The 20,756-nt window shown below is 34.9% G+C and overlaps 1 protein-coding gene across 1 annotated transcript; it reads right to left on the minus strand.

Moving 5' to 3' along the window:
• Positions 1 to 760: 760 nt before the first annotated feature.
• LOC111985099 (RNA cytidine acetyltransferase 1) lies at positions 761 to 17,828 on the minus strand. Its single transcript, XM_024016739.2, has 26 exons — positions 17,592 to 17,828; positions 16,875 to 16,966; positions 16,159 to 16,330; positions 15,889 to 16,011; positions 13,784 to 13,957; positions 13,381 to 13,491; positions 13,143 to 13,276; positions 12,932 to 13,025; positions 12,079 to 12,177; positions 10,968 to 11,104; positions 9,996 to 10,093; positions 9,058 to 9,181; positions 8,881 to 8,968; positions 8,696 to 8,795; positions 8,566 to 8,618; positions 6,130 to 6,306; positions 5,990 to 6,027; positions 5,146 to 5,239; positions 4,499 to 4,678; positions 4,277 to 4,385; positions 4,116 to 4,185; positions 3,892 to 4,039; positions 2,205 to 2,333; positions 1,846 to 1,971; positions 1,406 to 1,471; positions 761 to 1,292 (listed from the first exon to the last, which is right to left on the minus strand). Exons 1-26 carry the CDS (start codon positions 17,694 to 17,696, stop codon positions 1,038 to 1,040), a joined length of 3,096 nt encoding a protein of 1,031 aa, XP_023872507.1. The 5' UTR covers positions 17,697 to 17,828; the 3' UTR covers positions 761 to 1,037.
• Between the last annotated feature and the right edge of the window lie 2,928 nt (positions 17,829 to 20,756).

Consider the following 20,756-nt stretch of genomic DNA (forward strand, 5'->3'; position numbering starts at 1 on the left):
AAGTGTGTATGCATGTGTCTTATAGATGATTTAAAATTAAACTATAGTAAAATATGGCATTACATTACGTATCAAATATTCTCTCTACTTATATAGCCCAAAACAAAAACTATTAAACCAAATTACCTAAACCTAAATCATATTTAAGCCTCTAATTTTTATTTTTATTTTTTTTAAAATTATCTATAGGAGTTTCGGTGTCTTGATGGTAGTGGGAGGCCAATATAACGGAAGTGGTGACCCCTTAAATTCCTCTTTCTCTCTCTTTCAAATGTTTTGTTAGTCTCAGGTCTTTTATTTTGATAATAAATAGTAAAATACAACATTTTTTTAACAATCCATAACATTTTTGTGTCTATCTCTCTCTAGGCCTTATCTCGTTAGTTATTACTAGTCCTTGCTTATTTTATTTTATTTCATTTCATTTTTTAAATACTAAAACAGTGGATATGCTAAAAGACATAAATAATAGAGAAAGGTGTAGTGTAAGCTTAGACAATTAATGAGATATTAATGAAATAACAGTAAAATAAGTTAATGTGAATTTTTGGGTAAAAAAAAAAAAAAAAAAAACTTAATGAAAGAGATAAAAAAATGCTAAATGTAAAATTAGAGCATCACTTGGCAGGACCTCATGCCCTCCCGCATGAGGTCTCTGCTTATATATATATATATATATATGACAATAATATTGATATGAACAGTTCATAAGTTAAGCTAACCAGTCTCATTGAAACTAATTAATCATGAAAGAAGTAACTAACATCGGCAAAACTTTTTTTAAAAATTTATTACAAAAAAATGTAAATTACAATGTCAAAATTTTTCAAGTAAAATGAAACAGATTACAGTTTGTGGGCCTATGATTTTGCTCCTATGTCAAAGTTGCTAACATACTACTACACTAGAAGAGGTAAGTACAGCAATGGTTTAATTGTTCATGATCATGAGTAAAAAAAGGGGGTCCCTCTACAGCTGCCTCCATAGGCAGACCATGACAATCTGCTTTCATCTTGATATTTCTCGAGTCAATATAATTATGATTTCTTCTTTTTGTTTGATTTGGAACCACGATCATCTTTACTTCTCTTTTTCCCACTCTTAGGACTTTCTTTCTGATTTCTATGCTTCTCAATTTTATTTCCACTGGATTTCACACTAACAAGACCACCCGACGGTACTTTACCTCCAATTTGCAAAGCATTCTCAAAATCAGCATCTCTGTCCACAATGGCATACTGTTGCAGTAACTCAGGATTCAATGAACCCTCCATCTTGGATTTCATCTCATCCTATTAATGGACCAAGTAAGTTTCAGTTCTTTCAGTAATTAGGGGTAGAAAGAGAAAGGAGAGAGATGATGGGGAGGAAACAGAAGGTCAATGTACAAAGAAATTTTAAATACCTCAACTTGCTTTGCTGCATTCTTGAGATCCTCGTCCACAGAGATACTGTGAGGTTCCATCACAATCTGAAAGCAATGCCAACAAACAGGAGTTGCAATATCACTATGGAAGTACACACAATATATAGAAATGGACTGAGAAATGTGGCGATTATCTGTCCTTGCTAATGATGCAGACAAGAAAAACAACAATTTTTATGTACCAACTGACAATTAATAAGTTATTCCCTTCGACCATAGCTATAGAAATTTAAATAGACAATTCTCATGAATCCAGGTACCCATTGCTTTAGACGCTTCTAACTGAAGCATCTACCCACAAGAATTTAAAAGATAAAACTTACTAGTAACATAAATTATAGATAGACATATATGAGAAAGCAGGAACTGCACTTTCATGTTCTAAATCTTAGAAATACTTCCTCAGTAGCTCAACTTACTTCTTTTAGTCGAGGCAGGGTTGACTCAATCTCTTTGGAAGAAATACCGTACAAATATTTGTAGAACTTTTTCATAACTTTTATAAACAGTGACATTATCTGTTCTCTTTCTAGCTTCATCTGTCCCTGTAAAATAAGAGTTTAAGCAAACATGTCTCCATCCATAGATGCTGATAAGAATAAATAAAAAACCAAGATGTCGAAAAATGCAATATTAGAGAAGAGTGTCCCCTACTTGAATATCCAATCAAGTGTGTAAGGCGAGACAAGAGTAGAACGGCAAGACTCATGCACAACAACATGCTTAGGAGAATCATATATTCAATAAATTACTACATCATCCAAGTTGAGAAACAAACCTCAAGATAAGAAAAGCTATGGCCTTGCAAGCCAATGCAGAGCAAAACAGAGGCCTGTGCATATGACAATGTAACTGGAAGTTTCTCTTCAAAATATAGATGTGCAAGAATTGGAACAAGATCAAAAATCTGTACGACAAAACACTGATTAGCAACATAGGCAGTAGTAGGGGTTCACATAGAGAATTTTCACAATTTGAAATATCATGGGTCAATAGTCTCAATTTCTGAAGGGAAGTCTAATCTATAAATTGGCCAAAGCAGTAATCCACCGTTCATATACATGGTATAAATCAGACTTCACCATCTGGATATTTTGATAAACTAATGCCACAAACAGATAACCAATAGAGCATATAATTAATGTGTAGCAAGGACCAATCTACTGGAGGCTTGGGAGGTGGTGATATGGGCAGTGGAGAGAGTAGATTATGCACAGTTTCTTGAAACTTCACTTTTCTAGATACATCTATATTTTTCACACAGGAAATAAGCTCATACTAACATTGTTATTCAACTTATATTTTAAGCAAAATAAGTTATCCGAAACAAATTTTTAATTGTATGAGTGATTTCTTTAATGGTCTAATGAGTTGTAAAACCATTATTACACATTGAATTAAAAAACATGTGGATGGTTATGTGATAGGTAAAGATTCCAATGTTGTCAATACCAAATCAGTAGTCGCTTCAGATTGATCAAGGAAATAAAGTACTAGTGTACAATTTTAGGATTACCACCATTTTTAATATATATACATACATATTTACAAACTTAATATACACACTCAAATATATTCTCAAATAAATATATTTATTTGAAGTTAGAATTTATAAAAATGCTGATAACAATCCAAACCCATTTCCCTAGCCCGAACAAGTTCTCTACCACCCTTCATCCAAAAAACATTCTACCAAGTTAAATTCATGTGGAACGGGAAACCAGAGTAAACTTTAAAATAACCTAACTCAAGTAAATTTTACACTTAGATAACCATCTGACATGGACCTAAAGGTAAAAAAGGTTGTCACATAGGTTGTCACGTAAGTTGTCGGGTGGCTGGAGAAACCAAGAAACTTGAAGAAGAAGAGGAGGCCAAGAGGAAGAGGAGGAGAGTAGCAAAACAAGGATTCGGTACAATAAAAAGAGGAAGAAGGCAAGGTTGGTACTGGGCTGAATTGGGTTTACCAGCCCAAATTTCTGGCACAGGCCAAAATAGTCGATATAGACCAAAACAGTCCTATATGTAAACCAATACATATCCAGGGAGGTAAGCATACCAGATTGGTAGTTGGTACAAGAAATTCTGGCCATACCAGCCACTATGGTGAGGTATTGATAACTTTGAATGATTCTTCAAATCAGTAACAAAGAAAACTTTGTACTATCAGAGAATATGGTGATTTGGAAATAAATAGAAAAAGAAGAATGATGCTTGAAAAGATGGAAAGAACAGAGAAGCTCAGGAGGCGTGTTTTGAAAGCCTCTTATATATAGGACACAGAAGAGAAAATGGTATTGAGGAAGAGAGAAAATTGTCATTGGGTTGGATCCCAGGGATTGTTCATTTGTTTATGATTGGCAATACTGGGGATTGCCAACAATTACTGGAAGACAGCCACTAGCAAAGATAAATGGACAACTTTAATGCATAATAGTTGCCTAACTATTGTCTAGAGATCTTACCAAATGAAATCCAGCAAGATTGTTGGTATAAGCTTCCAGTCGCTTCATATCATGTGGTGACAACAATTCTTTAAACGAACTCAAAAATCCATTTGATGTGGAAAGTGTAGGTTCCAGCTCCATGAAATTGATCTTTGGATCCAGGATGCTGAAAAATTATGAGTAGCATGAGCATATTTGAAAATGAACAAACATCTGAAAAGGGTGAATTTGCAAATACCAACCTCATGGCAAGCTTATACTCCATTTCACGAAAACTAATATGCAATAATCTAGTAAATCTTCGCCTGAAATCTAGTGATGAAAAAAATTATCAAGCTATGAACTGAATACATATTATTAAAAACATAAACTTCAGTACATGATTCTTAGAAAGAGTGCATACCTTGGTAAAATGGACCAAAAAAGCCCCATTGATCCGATCCACTATCTTCAATATCATCATTGTTCAAAGGTTTAATAACCATACATGTATGCTCACCAGTCACAGTACTCTATATCATCAAAAAAATTCACATTACCACTAAATCCTTCATAGTTGAATACAGTGTTCATGTAATCCAAGCAGAAAGGAACACTCCAAAAAAAAATATTAGATTATCTTAACTGGAATCTGGCCAATGTAGAATGGAGCAAATCTATGTTTCCTCCAAAAGCGGAAAAGGTCCAGGGTAAGCCCAAAGGATACACCAATGAAATGTAGCTTTTCAGGTTTCCTTTCACGAACATGAACTAGCAAAGGGGGGAGATTAGTTCTAGGTTTTAAATTTTCTTCTAGCAATGAAGCCTGCAAGTACGGTAATATTGAAGTCAGAAAATAAAAAAATGTACTGAAAAACATATGACTCCAAATAACTAGTTTAAATACTTATTATTGCCAAATAATTATTGAACTTATGTTGAAAATTCTCTGAGACTCATAAAGTACTTTGCTTTGAAATTAAGGGAAAGAAAATTGAACCACTTAAGTTTGGACTTTTGAATTCAAATTGGTATGATCGCATAAAATGAATTGAAGGCCACTCAACATCTACAATAATCAAATAACTAATGATCCACCGAAGATGAAGAATTCTGAAGTCACTCAAATTGACCGTTCAGTATCAAGCAAGTATGAGTTAATGGGAGAAAAAACGAAATGAAACATTAATGATTACCACAAACATAGAAATCATTTACACAATACTCTGAACTAAGCATCATTTTTTTTTTTTTTAAATGAAATAGATATATTGAAATTATATGGGATTGAACCTTCTCTGCAGCTTCAGTAACTCTGACATGTGGAGTCTCAGTAACATTTTCGACATCCACTTCAGAAACAGGAGTAAGCTGCCCTTCAAAGTACCTGCAAAAAGTTAATGCAAATGCCTTTCATTAAGAGTCTTAAAAACGTAAATATGTCCCAAAATGTTCCAAAGCAAACACTCAGCTATTAAGACGCACTTTCACTTGTTCCAAGTGCAGAGAAAATTTTAGAAATCCCATATTATAAAAATAACATGAATTTCCCAAAGATAATAAGATCCATGTATGTAAACAGATCTACTAGTTTAAAAATCATGCCTGAAAAGTGTTTCTTCATTAGGAATTATCACTTTTTTTATGAACTAGGTTGAGCAATGAGTTATATACTAAAATCATTATCTTCCAAACAATGAAAGTGAACACACAACTCATGTTCCAAATTCCTTTTTTATTTTAGCAAGTAATAAGAGATTTTGAAAGAAATATGGGAATCCTTATGTACCAATTCATTTAATTTTCCTCACTTCAAGACCCATCCTTGAGCTCAGATCTTTAATTTGCAAGCCACATACACTAAATCATAGTGGCATTTACAGCTTTGTTTGCAGGTTTGGAGCAACAAAAGAAGTATGGTAGGAAAAGAAGATTACATGATGACCAACCACAAACATTATACATAACATCTCATGCATCATGACTAATAGAAAAGTATCCTGAAAATGATCAAGGACTACAGAAACAACTTTTCTCCTACTTCATTCTATACATGTAAAGTAAATGAGCATCATTCATATTCTCTTCCAACATCTTCCAGGATAATAACACAGGTAGGAACTCAAACATTACATACCTTGCTAAAAGTTCCACAGCTTGTGAACCATATCCAGACTGCAATAGATAAACACAAATAAATATAATGATATAAAAGTACAATGAGACAAGAATGTGGAAGAACCAACACAATTTCCCATGTTTTATAAAAAGACTTACCCTCATGACACCTGGATGGGTAGCAATGCGTACAATGCGAGCTCCTGATAGACCAGGGAAAACGGTATCCTGGAATTGCTCACAGAATTTCCATGGTATTTGGTCTCCAGAAGGTTGATAACCATCACTAAGACTTCTAATCGCAGATTTACGAGAAATTTGTCCCTCAAGACAGACCTGTAGATATGATAGAAAAATTACCATGTTAAGCATCAAACAATAAGAAAACCTTTCACACTTAGCAAAAGTTAGAAAGTCTTTCATTAAGAATAAAAAGGTAAATTTAAAAGCTTTTTGCTTGTAGTCAAGGCACTATTCTTATGTTGTGCTATACTACACAAACATATCTCTGACTACATATCAAAACCTACGAGATAACATCTAGAAGAAGAAACATAAGCTGAAGGGACCAGAGCCATCCACCAGATTACTCTTTGGAGACGAACCAGGTATGCCACTCTCTTTCCTCTCTTGATTGTTTTGCATGTCTTTGTTTTCTTCCATGACACTCACATTCTGTCTCTCTCTGCCCTTTTTTTGTAATTGCACTTTTTTGTGCTCCTTATTCAGTTGCTTCTTTTTCTTCTTTGGGCCCTTTCACATCATATGCCACTCCCGTCCTCCACCCCCCTTTTTAAAGAAAATTTAAGAAAAGCATTCTTTTAATTTTGTTCATGGTAAACATATTACAATTGTTAGTTAAGAGGTATTCTTGCTGTGATGTCTAGTTGGGTGTTATCTGCAATTTTGCTGTTCGCTTTTGCTGACACTATTGAACCGTAACTCTGTTTATTTGTTTGAAAAAATGTTGCCGTTCATCTAAAAATATATATTTTACTATTTTGATTATAAACTTTTATTATTTAATTAGATGTTGAACCTCTTTCTTAATGTTGTGTTCAGATAAAGAATTGACATTTGCACAGAAAATTTAACCACCATTTAAAATCCATTAATTCTTTATGGTCAACCCAAAATCCATTTAAAATTTAACCACCATTTAAAATCCATCAATTCTCACCGCCATCGGATCAAGATACTTGTGGTCAACCCAAAACTCTATGGGTAATAACCCAAGTAAACACTCCCAATAGTCATATCATCTCCTTCAAGTCCTATATCTGACTACACCCTTCCATGATCTTCACATTCAAATCTTGTTAGTTGCTTCTGGGCCTCAGATTGCAGCATAGAGGTGTCCCCTCACCAAGTATAGCTCCACCACACCCAGGTACTGCGATAGCTTCTCTAGCAACACCAAAATATCTGCCACAGTGGAAAACACCACACAAGCACGACATGAGAGCTTTGCCTCGGCCACTCTTTGCTCGTGTGGTTCTGCATGTCTTCAAAATCAGTGATAAGGAGGCCAAGTGAAGAAATTGGAACTCGAAACTTCGGAGTAGACCTTGGGGTGGTTAAGGGTGCAACTTCAGGCGGGATAATAAAGCAGGAGAAGGATGAGTACCACCACGAAACAAATTTTTGTTGAGGATGGAAGAAAAGCTCTGGCTATTGGCTAAAGAGGGTTTCTTTGAATGAAGGAGACATTGGGGATTTGTCTACTTAGAGGGTATGCTTCGAACAATGCAAGAGAATAGATGAATTCTAGAAATAACACCTATTAAGGTGGAATTTCAAAAACAGAATTTCAACCCTCCAAATTATGGCTAATTTTGTCTTATGATACACCCAAACAAGGAATTCTATTTGGCAAAATTTAATGCAGTGCTGTCTACAAATTCTCTAACCAAACATGGTAGAAGCTATTGCACTTTACGATTTAAAATAAATAAATAATGGTTTCACTTCAATTAGAAGCGCACTTGTGCATTACACCAGAGTTTGAGGAGGCCCTTGTAAGTGTACCAGACACTTTTAACAATGCTGTTAATGAAACCGTCAATTTTTTTTGAAGACTACTCCAACCTTACCCCATATGTTAACCAAGAGTCAAAAACACAAGCATATGTTAATAGATCTATCAGCCAAAGAAAGTTCTTATATCTTCATTATCAAAACCTAAAACTCTACAAACAATTGGCATTTGATCATATAAGAATCTGGTCATGATACAAGACAAGAGTACCATAATGGAAGGTGAATCAGCTTTTTTGAGCAAATTAAGGCAGGGAACAACAAATTTTAATTAGTGGTAATGGTCATGATACAAGAGTACTGCAATGGAGGGGAATTAACTTGTTTGAGCTAATTAAGGCAATGAAAAACATATTTATTTAGTGGTAAAAAGAGGAAAACCACAAGTTTGAGTTATCTTATCAGGAATCTCAGACATATAAATTTTACAGGAATAATGTATGTGGGAAATGTCACAAAAACTAGTGTATATGATGACCCAAAGTATTATTGCTGCAGGAATGCATTAAAGGAAGGACTGATTATTCTAGGGTGCCAATACTGATGATAAATACAAACCTGTATCACGCACAAAATATCAGGAAGTTGATTCTTTGACTCATCAACAGGACCTAAATACCAAGAGTCAGTATAAGTCCAGATCAAATGGAATATACAATAAAACCAGTCAACAGGAAAACAGGTATACCAAGTAACACAAACAAGTGGTGGGCTGGAGCATCCGCCATTAATTGTAAATCGTTTGGAGAGTTTTTGTAGTGAGAAGCAACATAAAGGGCCATCATTCGCTGCCAATGTAAGAATATAAATACCAGATATATACTGATAAGAGATTAGAACATTAAATTTCAAATAGATGAAATAAGTAACTACCTGCAAAAACAACTCACTCTCTCTGTGATAGGAAAAAAGTGTATCACGATTAACGTAGTAGAGATCACACTCACTGGGTGGGGGTATCCTAGTTACAGAAAAGAAGAAACATTTACAAAGATACAAAGATAAAGGAGAAGGCTTTATCTTCAGAGTTCTTAAAAAGCATGCTCTAACCTGCTAATATGAGGGATGGAACTTGTAACATCCAAGCAAAGTAAAGCATGAAGCCAGGATTCAATTGGGTCCCCAGAAGCATATCTGATAGATTCGCTCAATTCTATCTTTTTAAAAAGGCGACCTATAATCAAACTTGTTTGAGAACTCAGCAACAATGCACCAAAAAATAGAGAACAATAAAACAAAAGGATATAAAAACTATTATAGTGCCCCCAACCCCCACACCCCTCTTTTTTTCCCCCAAGTCAAACATCAAAAGATTGCAGACAACAACAATTTCCAGGTGTGTAGTGTTTAAAACTCAAAAAACAAGTTGGGCAAGCCCAATATATGTGGATATTTTTCCTAAGATTACTCATTCAAAAAGAATCTAGTAATAACTAAGTACTCATGTGCCATACAGACACATAATGAGTTCAGTCATTGTTCTAGTAAGTCAAGTCAAATAGTCCGAGTTGCAAATTGGCTCAATTTTGAACTTTGCGCACTCCCCCTTTAGCATTCCTATAATGTTGAGAAATCTTTGGGCCTTCAAGATGATTTTTGATTATTTGATAATTACAACAATAGGGGATAAGAAAAAGGATTAGTCTGATTTAGAGATAAGGAAAATAATGCAAAAAAGATCTCATAGTTCATTCTGTACATGAAAACACAAGTTTGAAAACTGAGCAGTCCAAATTGAACTCTTGGCATACAGATCCAAAGAGAACTTACTAATGCCCAAAACCCCATTTTTATTTATTAATTTTTTGTTTGAATAGTACAAACAAATAAAGGGGAAAAAACAAATGATTTTGGAAAATCACACAAATGTGTATTTAGAAACTTCAGAACATTAATGACCAACTCTCCATGCTACAGAAGCACCCTTGGAGATTTGCATGCATATTGTTGACTAACAGAACTGAAAGAAAAGTGAAGAATAATCATACCAGAAAGAGAGCCCTCCACAGTCTTAGCAGACTCCCTGCTTTGCTCTTCCAATTGTTGCAGAAGTTTTAGTGACAAAGACCGACCAGTACCTTCGTAGCTTTAAATGGATTACAAAGGAAGTATTTCAGTACTTAAATTGAAATTACTACCAGTACATAAAGTAGGAGAGCACATCAAGCACAAATAGAGAACAAAGAAACAGATTTTTCTTATAAGAATAATTTTATTGAAAACATACTACCACATGCAAAAAGGCATGAAGTAGCCAAAAAATTTACAAAGAAACACGAATATCAAAAAAATTATGTACAAGAAGAAAGAGACTATGAACATTGGGATGGAATCACTTTAGATGTGAATCCCCAAGCTCAAGCTCAATCAAACAAAGTGGCTACAAAAGAGGCTAGAAGCTGGTCCTCCAAATTCTCCAATTCAAAGAACATAGAAATAGATAACATCATCAAAAAAGAAATCGCACTGTTCATTCCAATTCAGACATGCTACATGGTTAAATACAAAGCAAAAATAAACTATTTTAGCATTAATATTGCATTAAATTTCACCTCATAAATTAGAAGACTACATTAAGATAGATTAAGGGAAATTGAGTAACAGTTAAGATCATTGCAAATGGACAAGGACTGTGTGCCACACAGTGTATATATTGACTGTTAAGAGGACATTAGACATTAAATTTGATGGTCTTGTGTAAGGTCTAAAGTACAGCAATAGCAAGGAGACTTGACACCCTGACCCCACTAGATTTGCTTCTTGGTTTTGCGCCATGCTCTATGTGAAAAGGAGGGAGATTTGCACTTTTTTTATTCTAACCGTGGAGCGGAGCAGCATGCCCCCATTAAGCAAAATTAAAGGAAACATGGTACAGTTAAGATCATTGGAAAAATAAACATTGTCTTGCAAAAGCAATGGCTTCTCCATTTAAAATATATAATTGAGTATGATAGTTATACCCATTTACTGTAGATGAAAGGAAGACCAAATAAGGACCAAGCAATGCCTTAACAACTGGCAATGGAATAGCTGCTGCTTCATCAACAACTAGCAGTTCAACTTGAGAAAGCTTCTCATGCTCATGTGGCTGTATATACTGCAAGGACAGATAGAAAACAACTAAATGTATGAGCATTTACTTGCATTGAGTATTATAAAACATTTCAAATCTCTTTAATGTAACCTCAGCATAAACAAGGAAGCATTTGAGCAGTCCAGCTATATTTTGAATAATAAGATAATTTACCAGGGGAATAATCCCCACAAAATTCATCCATCCCAGAAGAATACTAAGAATTTTCACTTATAAGATGAAGATAAAAAGGGCAATCAAGAAAGTAGAGGAGAAAATATTAAGGGAAACTCGTATAAATGAATAGCACATCATCACTATGTAAACGCATGTGAACATTTTATAATGCCTATCAGGATGAGGCTTATGCCTCTAAAGTGCAAATGTTATGCATTACACAAACCTTTAAAGTTCTGCCAGCACCAATCCCTTAAACCAAGTCAAATATGCATATTCTAGAGTACCTTTTTTTGACAAGACTAAGTGATAACTAGCCAACCTATAGTTGTGTATTCTTCTCAATGTAGAATATATATATATATATATATAATAGGTAAAAATAAGTTTATTAAATAAAGACTACTTCATGTTCAATGGACACAAAGAAGCCAAAATAATTACAAATATAAAAAATTATGTACGAATAGGCAACGACTCTATAAACATCAGAATGGAATTACAATTCATAAAACCCCATGCACAAGACCAACATCTTCTGAATGTAGATTATTGTGACTTGTATTATAAAATTAAATAAAAAGGTAGAAACTGCTACAGCTTAAATATAGCACAATCTATTTAAGATGATCAATTGCATTGGCACATGCAGCTGGCCGAGTGTTGCATATAACATTTTTTGAATAAGTTGTTGCATATAACATTATAATGACCATCATTATGTAAAACCATTTTCAAATACCTACAATATACCCATGCAGGTAAAAACTGATATTGTCACATTACACAATAAAAAAAAAAAACCATATAAGTCAATTAACCTGAATTGTTTGTCTGTGTTGCTTGTAAATATTGATCCGCACAGTTGCTTTCTTGAATTCAGGATTATTACTTTTCACCACATCAAAATCTAAATGTTCCTGAAAACAGGGGTTACATTGTTCCTCATGATCAGTATACCATTTTCAATATATAAGCAGTGAACTCTAAAAAGAAGAGTGAATGAGATAACATCTTTTCAGGAACGCAAAGTGTATATCAAAACCGAACATCTCTCAAAAGTGTAATCAACTTCAAGTGCCACATATTCTTGGGAGGTAAATAATTTCTACAACTAAAACACCTAGAAAACTTTTATTCAACTTCTAAATTTTGTCCACACTCCTGAAGGCAATCATAATTAACAAAATATGAACTGAACCTTAATTTGGAAATGTCATTACAGACTGAAGGAATGCCTATACATCAATTGTCCAAGAGTTTTCTATATTTCATTTTCTGAAGATGCAACATTGATTCACACTGGCATATAGTATCTTAGCTATCAAGGTCACAATCGGCAAATTGACACGGTTAATTTACTAGAAAAACTAATACGTTCAAGCTATGTGTTAATGAGTACTCCAGGATTATGCCAATGAGCTCTAGCTCAACTAGCCCCTCCTCCCCTTGCAAGTGCTAGGTGGAGGATGAGGTCATGGGTTCGAGACCCGCTAGGTGTGTGTAACTTGCCTATCAAAAGAAAAGGTACTCCAGGATTACCATTTTGATAAAGAAAACCTGAGAGAAATACATACATATAACTGCAACTACCTATCTACCACAAGAGCCTCATAAACGCATTTTAATGATAGTAAATAATATTACTATTCTAAAGATAGATAACACCCATACCTTATATTCAAGAGCATCAAAACCCTTGCAAACAAACTCAAACAAGGTTTTCAAGTTTTCAGGACTGGGTGCAGTTACAAAGATATTAGAATACCTATCAATAAAAGTTTCTCGTCAGAATCTAACAATGGTAAATAAGATATAAACAAAAATTTATACATATAATATAAAAAACTAAATGCACATATAATGATATAGATCAAGCATCTACCCTGCAGCAATAGCTCCAGCAATTGCTAAACCAAGTGCAGCAGATTTCCCACGGCCACGAGCAGCTAGCAAGGCGACTGTACTACGAAGTGTCTTGTCCAAAACTGCATCTAGAAAGGTAACCACAGCTTTTCCCTATTCACATAAGAGAACGTAGTTACCAACTCAAATTTTCCTATATCATTTAATTACAAGACACCAAACTGGTAACTCATAACATGTCAGCAAAATATCTCTACCTGGTCCAACGTACAACACTTCCTTATCAAAGGACCAACGGGAAAATCATCAATTAGTTGTTCTTTGAGATTTTTCAGGTCTTTTTCTGCCTCTGAAAGCCCTTCGGAGTCCTTCAATAATAAATAAATAGCCAGAAAATAAGTTATCAAGAGCTTCAGAGAAATCAGAGTGCATTATGATTGACCACTACTATAATTACACATATTATCATGTTATTCCCTTTTAATATAGTGAATAAACAACTACGCAGTCATGTTATTCCCTTTTAATATAGTGAATAAACTTTTGTTTTAAAACAAAAGTTTTGCAGTTTTGATTGGGGATGCTGCCACAAAAACTGAAAAAATCATTAAAATTTCAATTTTTCCTCTAAACGACAAAGTAGAAGGTGCCTAAAGTTACCTCTTTAACTGGAACTGGTGTAATTGACCTTATATGAGACGAAATTGGTAAAATATTCAGTTCATCGTCCATGACCACACACGCTTTACATGATGCAAGTGATAACAAGAAACGCTCATTAAAGCGTCCAGCAGCCTCAGAATGGGATTCAGTTCGAAATCTATCATGAACATCCTGAAATCAATAAGGGTTTTGTGACTTTTTAATAGTAAAAGTTTAGGCACAACAGAGGAATATGAAAATCAGTTGTCATAAGTATTGGCATTAATACATAACACTGTACTTATAAAATAAAATAAAAACTAATGCATAACACTGACAATCATTGCCAATTGGGCTAACCACCTTGTCATGGTTAACCTGCAACTAAAAAAAGAGAAGTAAATGTAAAATACATCATTCCAGAATTTGAGGAGATCCCAAAGCAGGAACTGCTGTTGAAATAGTTGTCAAAATCTACAGCAAGCTTAAATGATTTACCTGTATGTCCACTAAGCTATGAAATTTAGTAAGACAATATGCCATGCATCACAGTTGCTATCTTCACAAAATGACTTTGAAGTCAAATCCTATTATAGGATGTTACACTCAACATCTCATCAATCCTTTCCTTGAAAAATTTGTGGAAGCCTAACTTCCAACAAAGGTCAGATTTGGGGGAAATTCTAACTACAGATAACCTCCAGAAGCAGAGATTAGTTGTGCTAGATTCGTGTTGCTGTGTAAGAGGGATGGGGAAACTATTGATCATCTACCTTTCCATTGCATGGTGACTAGAAAACTTTGCACCATGGTATTTTCATGGTTTGGGGTTCCTTGGGTTATGCCAAAAGTTGTTGTGGAGCTTTTAACCAGTTGGAAAGGCAAGTATAGCTGGTTTTGCAATGCTGAGAATTGGCGCATAATCCCTCATTACCTCATGTGGGGGTCTTTGACAGGAGAGGAATATTTGGACTTTTGAGGTTGTAAAAACTTGTTTCTTTTTTTATTTTTTGATAATTCAATAGATATAACGAGGAAGGGGAAATTTGAACCCTGGATGTCTCTGTGGGAAACATTAGAAGGTGTCAACCAATTAAACTACAAGACTTTTGTCAAGATTGGTTCATGACCTAAACTTTTATTCCTTAAGACTTTGTTTGAGTGGATAAATGCTTCAAGGTTGTTTTCTTTTGTTGTCTTGCCTGCTTTGCTTGATTTTAATTTTGGTGTATCTGTTGTACACATCTTGTGTACATGGTGGCACCCTTTTAGCTTATTTAATGAAATCAAAGCAGACTTTGATATAACAAATCTTTCCAAAAGAACTTCTATGATAAGCAAGAATTATATTTGCAAAATTATATCAAGTAAAAAACTAAACTAATGAATTTTAAAACAAACAGAAGTGGATCATCCAACAGAATAAAATAAATAAATAACAAAACCAAACACCAAGAAAATAAAAATAATAAAAAACTCATTCTATACTTATCATAAATAAATAGATAACTCATCCTATACACTATGATAATAGAACCAGGATAAATTATCCCTTATAGCATCCATTCTGTGGCCCTAGTCAATTAATTCAAATGGAAAATCTTACCGCTTTGATAAATAAAACATTCAATACCATAAAAATGACATCAAACAAATAGAGTAAAAAATTAGGATCCATTATTTTATCCTTAAGCTGCAGCTTATTTGAAAACATTTTACAAATTTAAGAGTTATTTATCATATTTCATTCAGACACAACATAGGGGTGGTATTGTGGTAATTTGTCCAAATGAGAGTTAACATTATTTGTAACCTGCAACCCAAGCTACATGTAGATCACAAAAAGTGACCACTAGTTAGAATGGGTTCCATAACTCATAAGGCAACTGATCTGATCAATCAGGTTGACTAAAATAAAGACACAAGAATCATAATTTACTATTACAACATATATTACTAGCACATATTTTGAACTGCATACAAATAAGGATACATACACAAACATATACATGTGTGTGCGAGCATGTGTGCATAGAGAGAGGAGTCAATCGCAAATTCTAGACATGAAAAACGACAAAGATAATTGAAACAAGTTATTATAGCAATAGAACCTATATTCATACCATGAACATAGTGTACAGATTGGTCAGTGAGGATAGAGAACGAAGCAGCAATACAATTAACCCACCACCCTCTACTGTCTCAATTGTTCTTGCAAGTAGATTTGGTGTCAAAGCCTCAAAATCCTGATAACAGTGCGAAGAGTAAACTTTAACATGAGAGAGAGAGAGAGAGAGAGAGAGAGAGAGAGAGAGAGAGAGAGAGAGAGCATCAATAATTAACTGTTAAAGGGTTTAGCTACAATTCAATTACATGGCAGAGGGCAAAATTACCTGAAGTATACACATCCCAAAGGTATTACCAAGAATTCTTTCTGAATCCTTGTACAAGCAATAAGTTAATCCCCCACTTTCAACAAAAAGCGAAAATGGATCCACCTTCTCAGGATCCAGCAGCCCCCTTTGCATTAGCTTTTTTATCTGCTTTGCACGCTTTTTCTTATGACTGCATTAAAGAATCAACCCAGTGAATATAATGGAGGGCCCTCTAGGAAATTGTCCAAATAGAGCACACAAAACAGCAAAACCTACTTTGGAGTTTAAACACAAGACTGAACTTCTATAAAACAGAATTATGAGTCATCCATAAATTGGATTCCTTAAACCCCTGAGACTTGATCAACTAATTTTCGGGGGACACATGAGTAAGGAATTAAAATTTTGGTCGAGCAAATGTTCCATTCTGACAACCAAACATAACTTTAAGAAGTAACTGCTTGCTTGGGAGAGCTTATTTTCAAAAAAAAAAAAGCTCTAGCAAACAAGTCAATTTCAGTGTGCACTTCTTATGTCATGCTCTCAGGCAACATGCTAATGACAGTGGTTTATAAACATATTCCAATCATGCAGCAAAATTGAGTATCGGAATAGAGGTATACAAGGTGTCATATTGCATTCTGTCTTGTAAGAAAAACATCAACACAAACCCAAATAGAATTAAGTAATATTTCTTTTTACCAACCCAAAAAATAAATAAATAAATAAATAACCTGCTGAGTTCAAGTTTGTCCTTGTAGCACCACAAAACAGATGGTCTTGATCTAACCACTGCCTTGCTTAGCATGTAATGGAGATTAACAATCTGCACAAGATCAAAACATACAATTCACAATCAATCACACATTATTTGATTGCTGATACAATTTTAAAAGAAATAAAAAATGAAACAAATCCAAACTTTATCCTCAAGAGTTAAATTGTCAGTCTTTGCAACCACAACAACTCGTAATTCATTAATTTTTCTCAGCAACCAAATTCAAAGAAAACTAAGAAGTTATAACTTGACAGACTAAACAAAAAACTTTTTTTTTTTTACTTATTTACGATAGTGAGAGAACACAGTCTAAGCTTATTATAACAAAAAAAAGAAAGAATCCAAAAATTAAATTAACACAAACAATGATAATCAAAAAGCTCAATAAAGAACAAACAATGATACAATTCGCAATCAATCACGCATTATTTGATTTCTGATAAAAAAAAATTTCAGTCTTTGCAACCAAAACAAGCTTTTAGTTCATGAATTTATCTCAGCAACCAAATTCAAAGAAAATTAAGAAACGAAAATACTTTTTTTTTTTTTTACAATAGTGAGAGAACACAGTTTCAGCTTATTGTAACAAAAATGAGAATCCTAAACATTAAATTAGCATAAACAGTGATAAAATCAATATATATATATAGAGAGAGAGAGAGAGAGAGAGTGCCTGGTCGCGGGACTTGTCGCCGATGATGACGAAGATGGAGCGATGGCGGGTTTTGACGCCATTTTCTATCAGGGTTCTGATGCGCTCATCAACTTTCTTCCTCATTCTCTCACTCACTCTCTCTCTGGTTTGTTTTTGCTTATGCTTAGGATTAGGCTTAACGTTCCTTTTTCTTCTTCCCAGATTGCTTATGCTTTAGTCTCTGTTTGCTGTTTCCTACTAGGGTTTATGTGGGGGGTTAAGGTTATAGATGGTGGCGGGAGTGTTGAATGTAACGACGTCGTTTTAGTTAAAAATATACAGAATATTTTTTGCCTTTTTTTTTTTTTGCCCTTTTTCTTTTCTTATTTTGTGGTGAAAAAAAAAAATTGTCAAAATTTTTTTTTAAGAAACAAACACATAAGGTAAAGGGAATGCAGCCTTGATACAAAAGCACTTGGCTGAGTTATTATAACCAAAAAAAAAAAAAAAAGCACACAACTGACTCTACTCAAAAAAAAAATCATAATAATTTTATGGAACGTTGGGACAAATTATATAACACATTCGACACAACACATCATTTTAAGTAATATATGATATGAAATAGACCCTATAATTTTGTCGGATAACAGTTAAGTTTGATTCACTATTGAAATTTTAGAAAATAAATCTTTAAATGCATATGTATATTTTTCTAAAAACAAAAATAAAAACATAAGTATATTCTATTTAAGACCTTATGTTTTTTTAACTAGTGGTTATGAACATCAAGTTTATTAAATTTTCTCCCAAAAAAAAAAAGTTTATGAAATTCATGTGAAATCAGGGGATAATCTTGTGTTTCCAAGATTTTTGTGGGGTTTGAGAAAATGAGAACTAGAATTCAATAATCGTCAACCAAGAAGTATTGTGATTTTTTAACTAATATTCTCTTACAAATATTTTGAATAACTTTTTATAAGAAATGTTGTAAAACGAAGAAGAGAAAAAGAATAAGAAAATTAACACAAAAAAAGGTAAATGCATAAATAATACATGGTTAGAAAAATAATTCATTTGCAATTCTTTATAGTGATAGTCACAAACTCACACTCACCCAAAACCTAAACTCGGCAAAATTGGACATTGACCAGTTAACTTGATATGAACTAGAGAATTTTTAATTAGGAGTAAAAATAGGTTAACTTGTTACCTACAAGTTTTTAAACAATTAAAAAAAAATAGACCAGATAAGTTAATCACTACAAATATTAAATCATGTAAAGGTAACATGATGCCAACCATCCAAAAGTAACAACAATGTTGAATCAAATAACAACTACCATAAAGCAACAAGTTGCAAAGAAATTTAGATTATGTAGGGGCCTTTTTTACCGTGTTGGGCTGGGCCGCCCCTTTGTTGTCGTAGGCCCGAGTGTTCTGGGTTGCGGGAGTTAAGACCAGTCCAATTGGAACTCAACTTAGCCGGCTTGTGCACAAGCTAGGCCTCGTCTGCCAGGTGAGTGTTTGCGGCAGGCAGTGCTGTTTCAGAAAAAGCTTGCAGCAGACAGACATAATTGATAAAAACATAGCAAAATTTATTCTGGAATGACCAGATAATTCTTTTAACGACGAATGACCGAATGGTCCATAATTACAATAATATGAATAATTTTGACACGTAAAGTAGTAAAAGCAAAATGGAAATGAAGATTAATCAACGAATAAAGGAGATAAACTCAGTTCGATCCGCGGGGGCAAGGTCAGAAAGGGAGAACGCCTCTTCTCAAAAACAATTAACCTCCGAGGAAAAGGAAATTCCTGCCGTGGAAATTAATGGGTTTGAGGGAGGCGGACTTGAATAGACAATGCCCAGGACGATTCTATAAGAGAGCAGGGATTTGAGAGGGAGAGAAGGGAAGGGACCTATCGATGCATGCCACTAACACTCGCTCTTTTTCTCTCTTTCTTTCTTACTTTTCTAGTTCTTTCTTAGTGATTTCCACAATGATAGTTTTTGGTATTATACTCCTCTGTTTTTCTAAGTCTATTACCGAGTGTTTTTCATTTTCGTTCTTGTATTGCTCCCTTGCCTCCTCCTCTTGTACACGGCAAAGGCTTCCTTTATAGTGCCTGCCGTGACTGAATTTTACCATTCTACCCCCTAACCGTCTTTGTCTGGTCTGGGCGTACTCGCCGACCATTATTGTTCTGTCTGCGAGTTCCCCTGTCACAGACACAGACAACCTTTTGCCCGTTAGTTTGCCGCAACATCTCTTCCTACCGCGGTGATATATCTCTCTCTCTCTATCCCTCATGGCATGCACCTATTGGTTCCTACTCAGCCTTGCCTCTTTTGGGTGGTATGTCATCCCAGCAGGACGTATCCCCCAAAAGAGTTTGATCAGGAACCTCAAAACAGGCCTTCCCCTCTCCCAACCTCCAAACCATGCCCCCTTACCTCTAACCCACGACCCCACCACGTCCTGTATTGGCTGGGTACAGGCTGGTGGTGCCTGGGCCTTGCGCGTGTATATTTCAGAAATCTGCCTGCTGTTCATGCATCTGCCGTGTACTGGACACTTTGTTTGTATTGCCTACCGTCCGTTCTTAGCTCTTCCCTGGTTGTTACTCTAGTTTCCCACTTCCGTAGGGTCTGGGCTTTACCGAGTACTCGGCTTCGTGTTTCTCTTCAGCCTAATTCTTTAATTGTCTTAGTTTTCCCACCGTGTTACTTGGCCTTTCCTGCCGCGGCGATTTGTTCATGCTGGGCCTCTTTTCAAGCCTGCTGTTCCTTTCTTTCCCCCAGTGGATTAATATGGCCACTGGTGTTCTCGCTTGTGGGCTCCAATGCCCCTTTCTTTTCACTTGGGCCTATCCAGCCCATTTACTTCCTTTGGACTTCCTTGGTCCATTTACTAACTTCGCATCCCATGGGCATTTACTTTCTCAATTGGGCTTCCCTGGCCCAATTTCCTCATTCTCATCCTTGGGGCTCATGGGCTTGCCATTATCCCCTATTTTCTTTGTTTACATTACTCTGAGCCTACTGCGGCCCATTCTCACTTTTCCGTACCACATACTACCCATGGGTGCTGTTTTCTTTCTTTCCGGGCCTTTTAGGCCCACTTACTTCTTCAAGACCCGTTTATTTATATTAAGGGCCTGTGATCCATTATTCCCGCCATTTGAGCCCAATAGTTT

The sequence above is a fragment of the Quercus suber genome, unplaced genomic scaffold (assembly GCF_002906115.3).
Source record: "Quercus suber isolate HL8 unplaced genomic scaffold, Cork oak 2.0 scaffold_18, whole genome shotgun sequence".
Lineage (NCBI taxonomy): Eukaryota > Viridiplantae > Streptophyta > Magnoliopsida > Fagales > Fagaceae > Quercus > Quercus suber.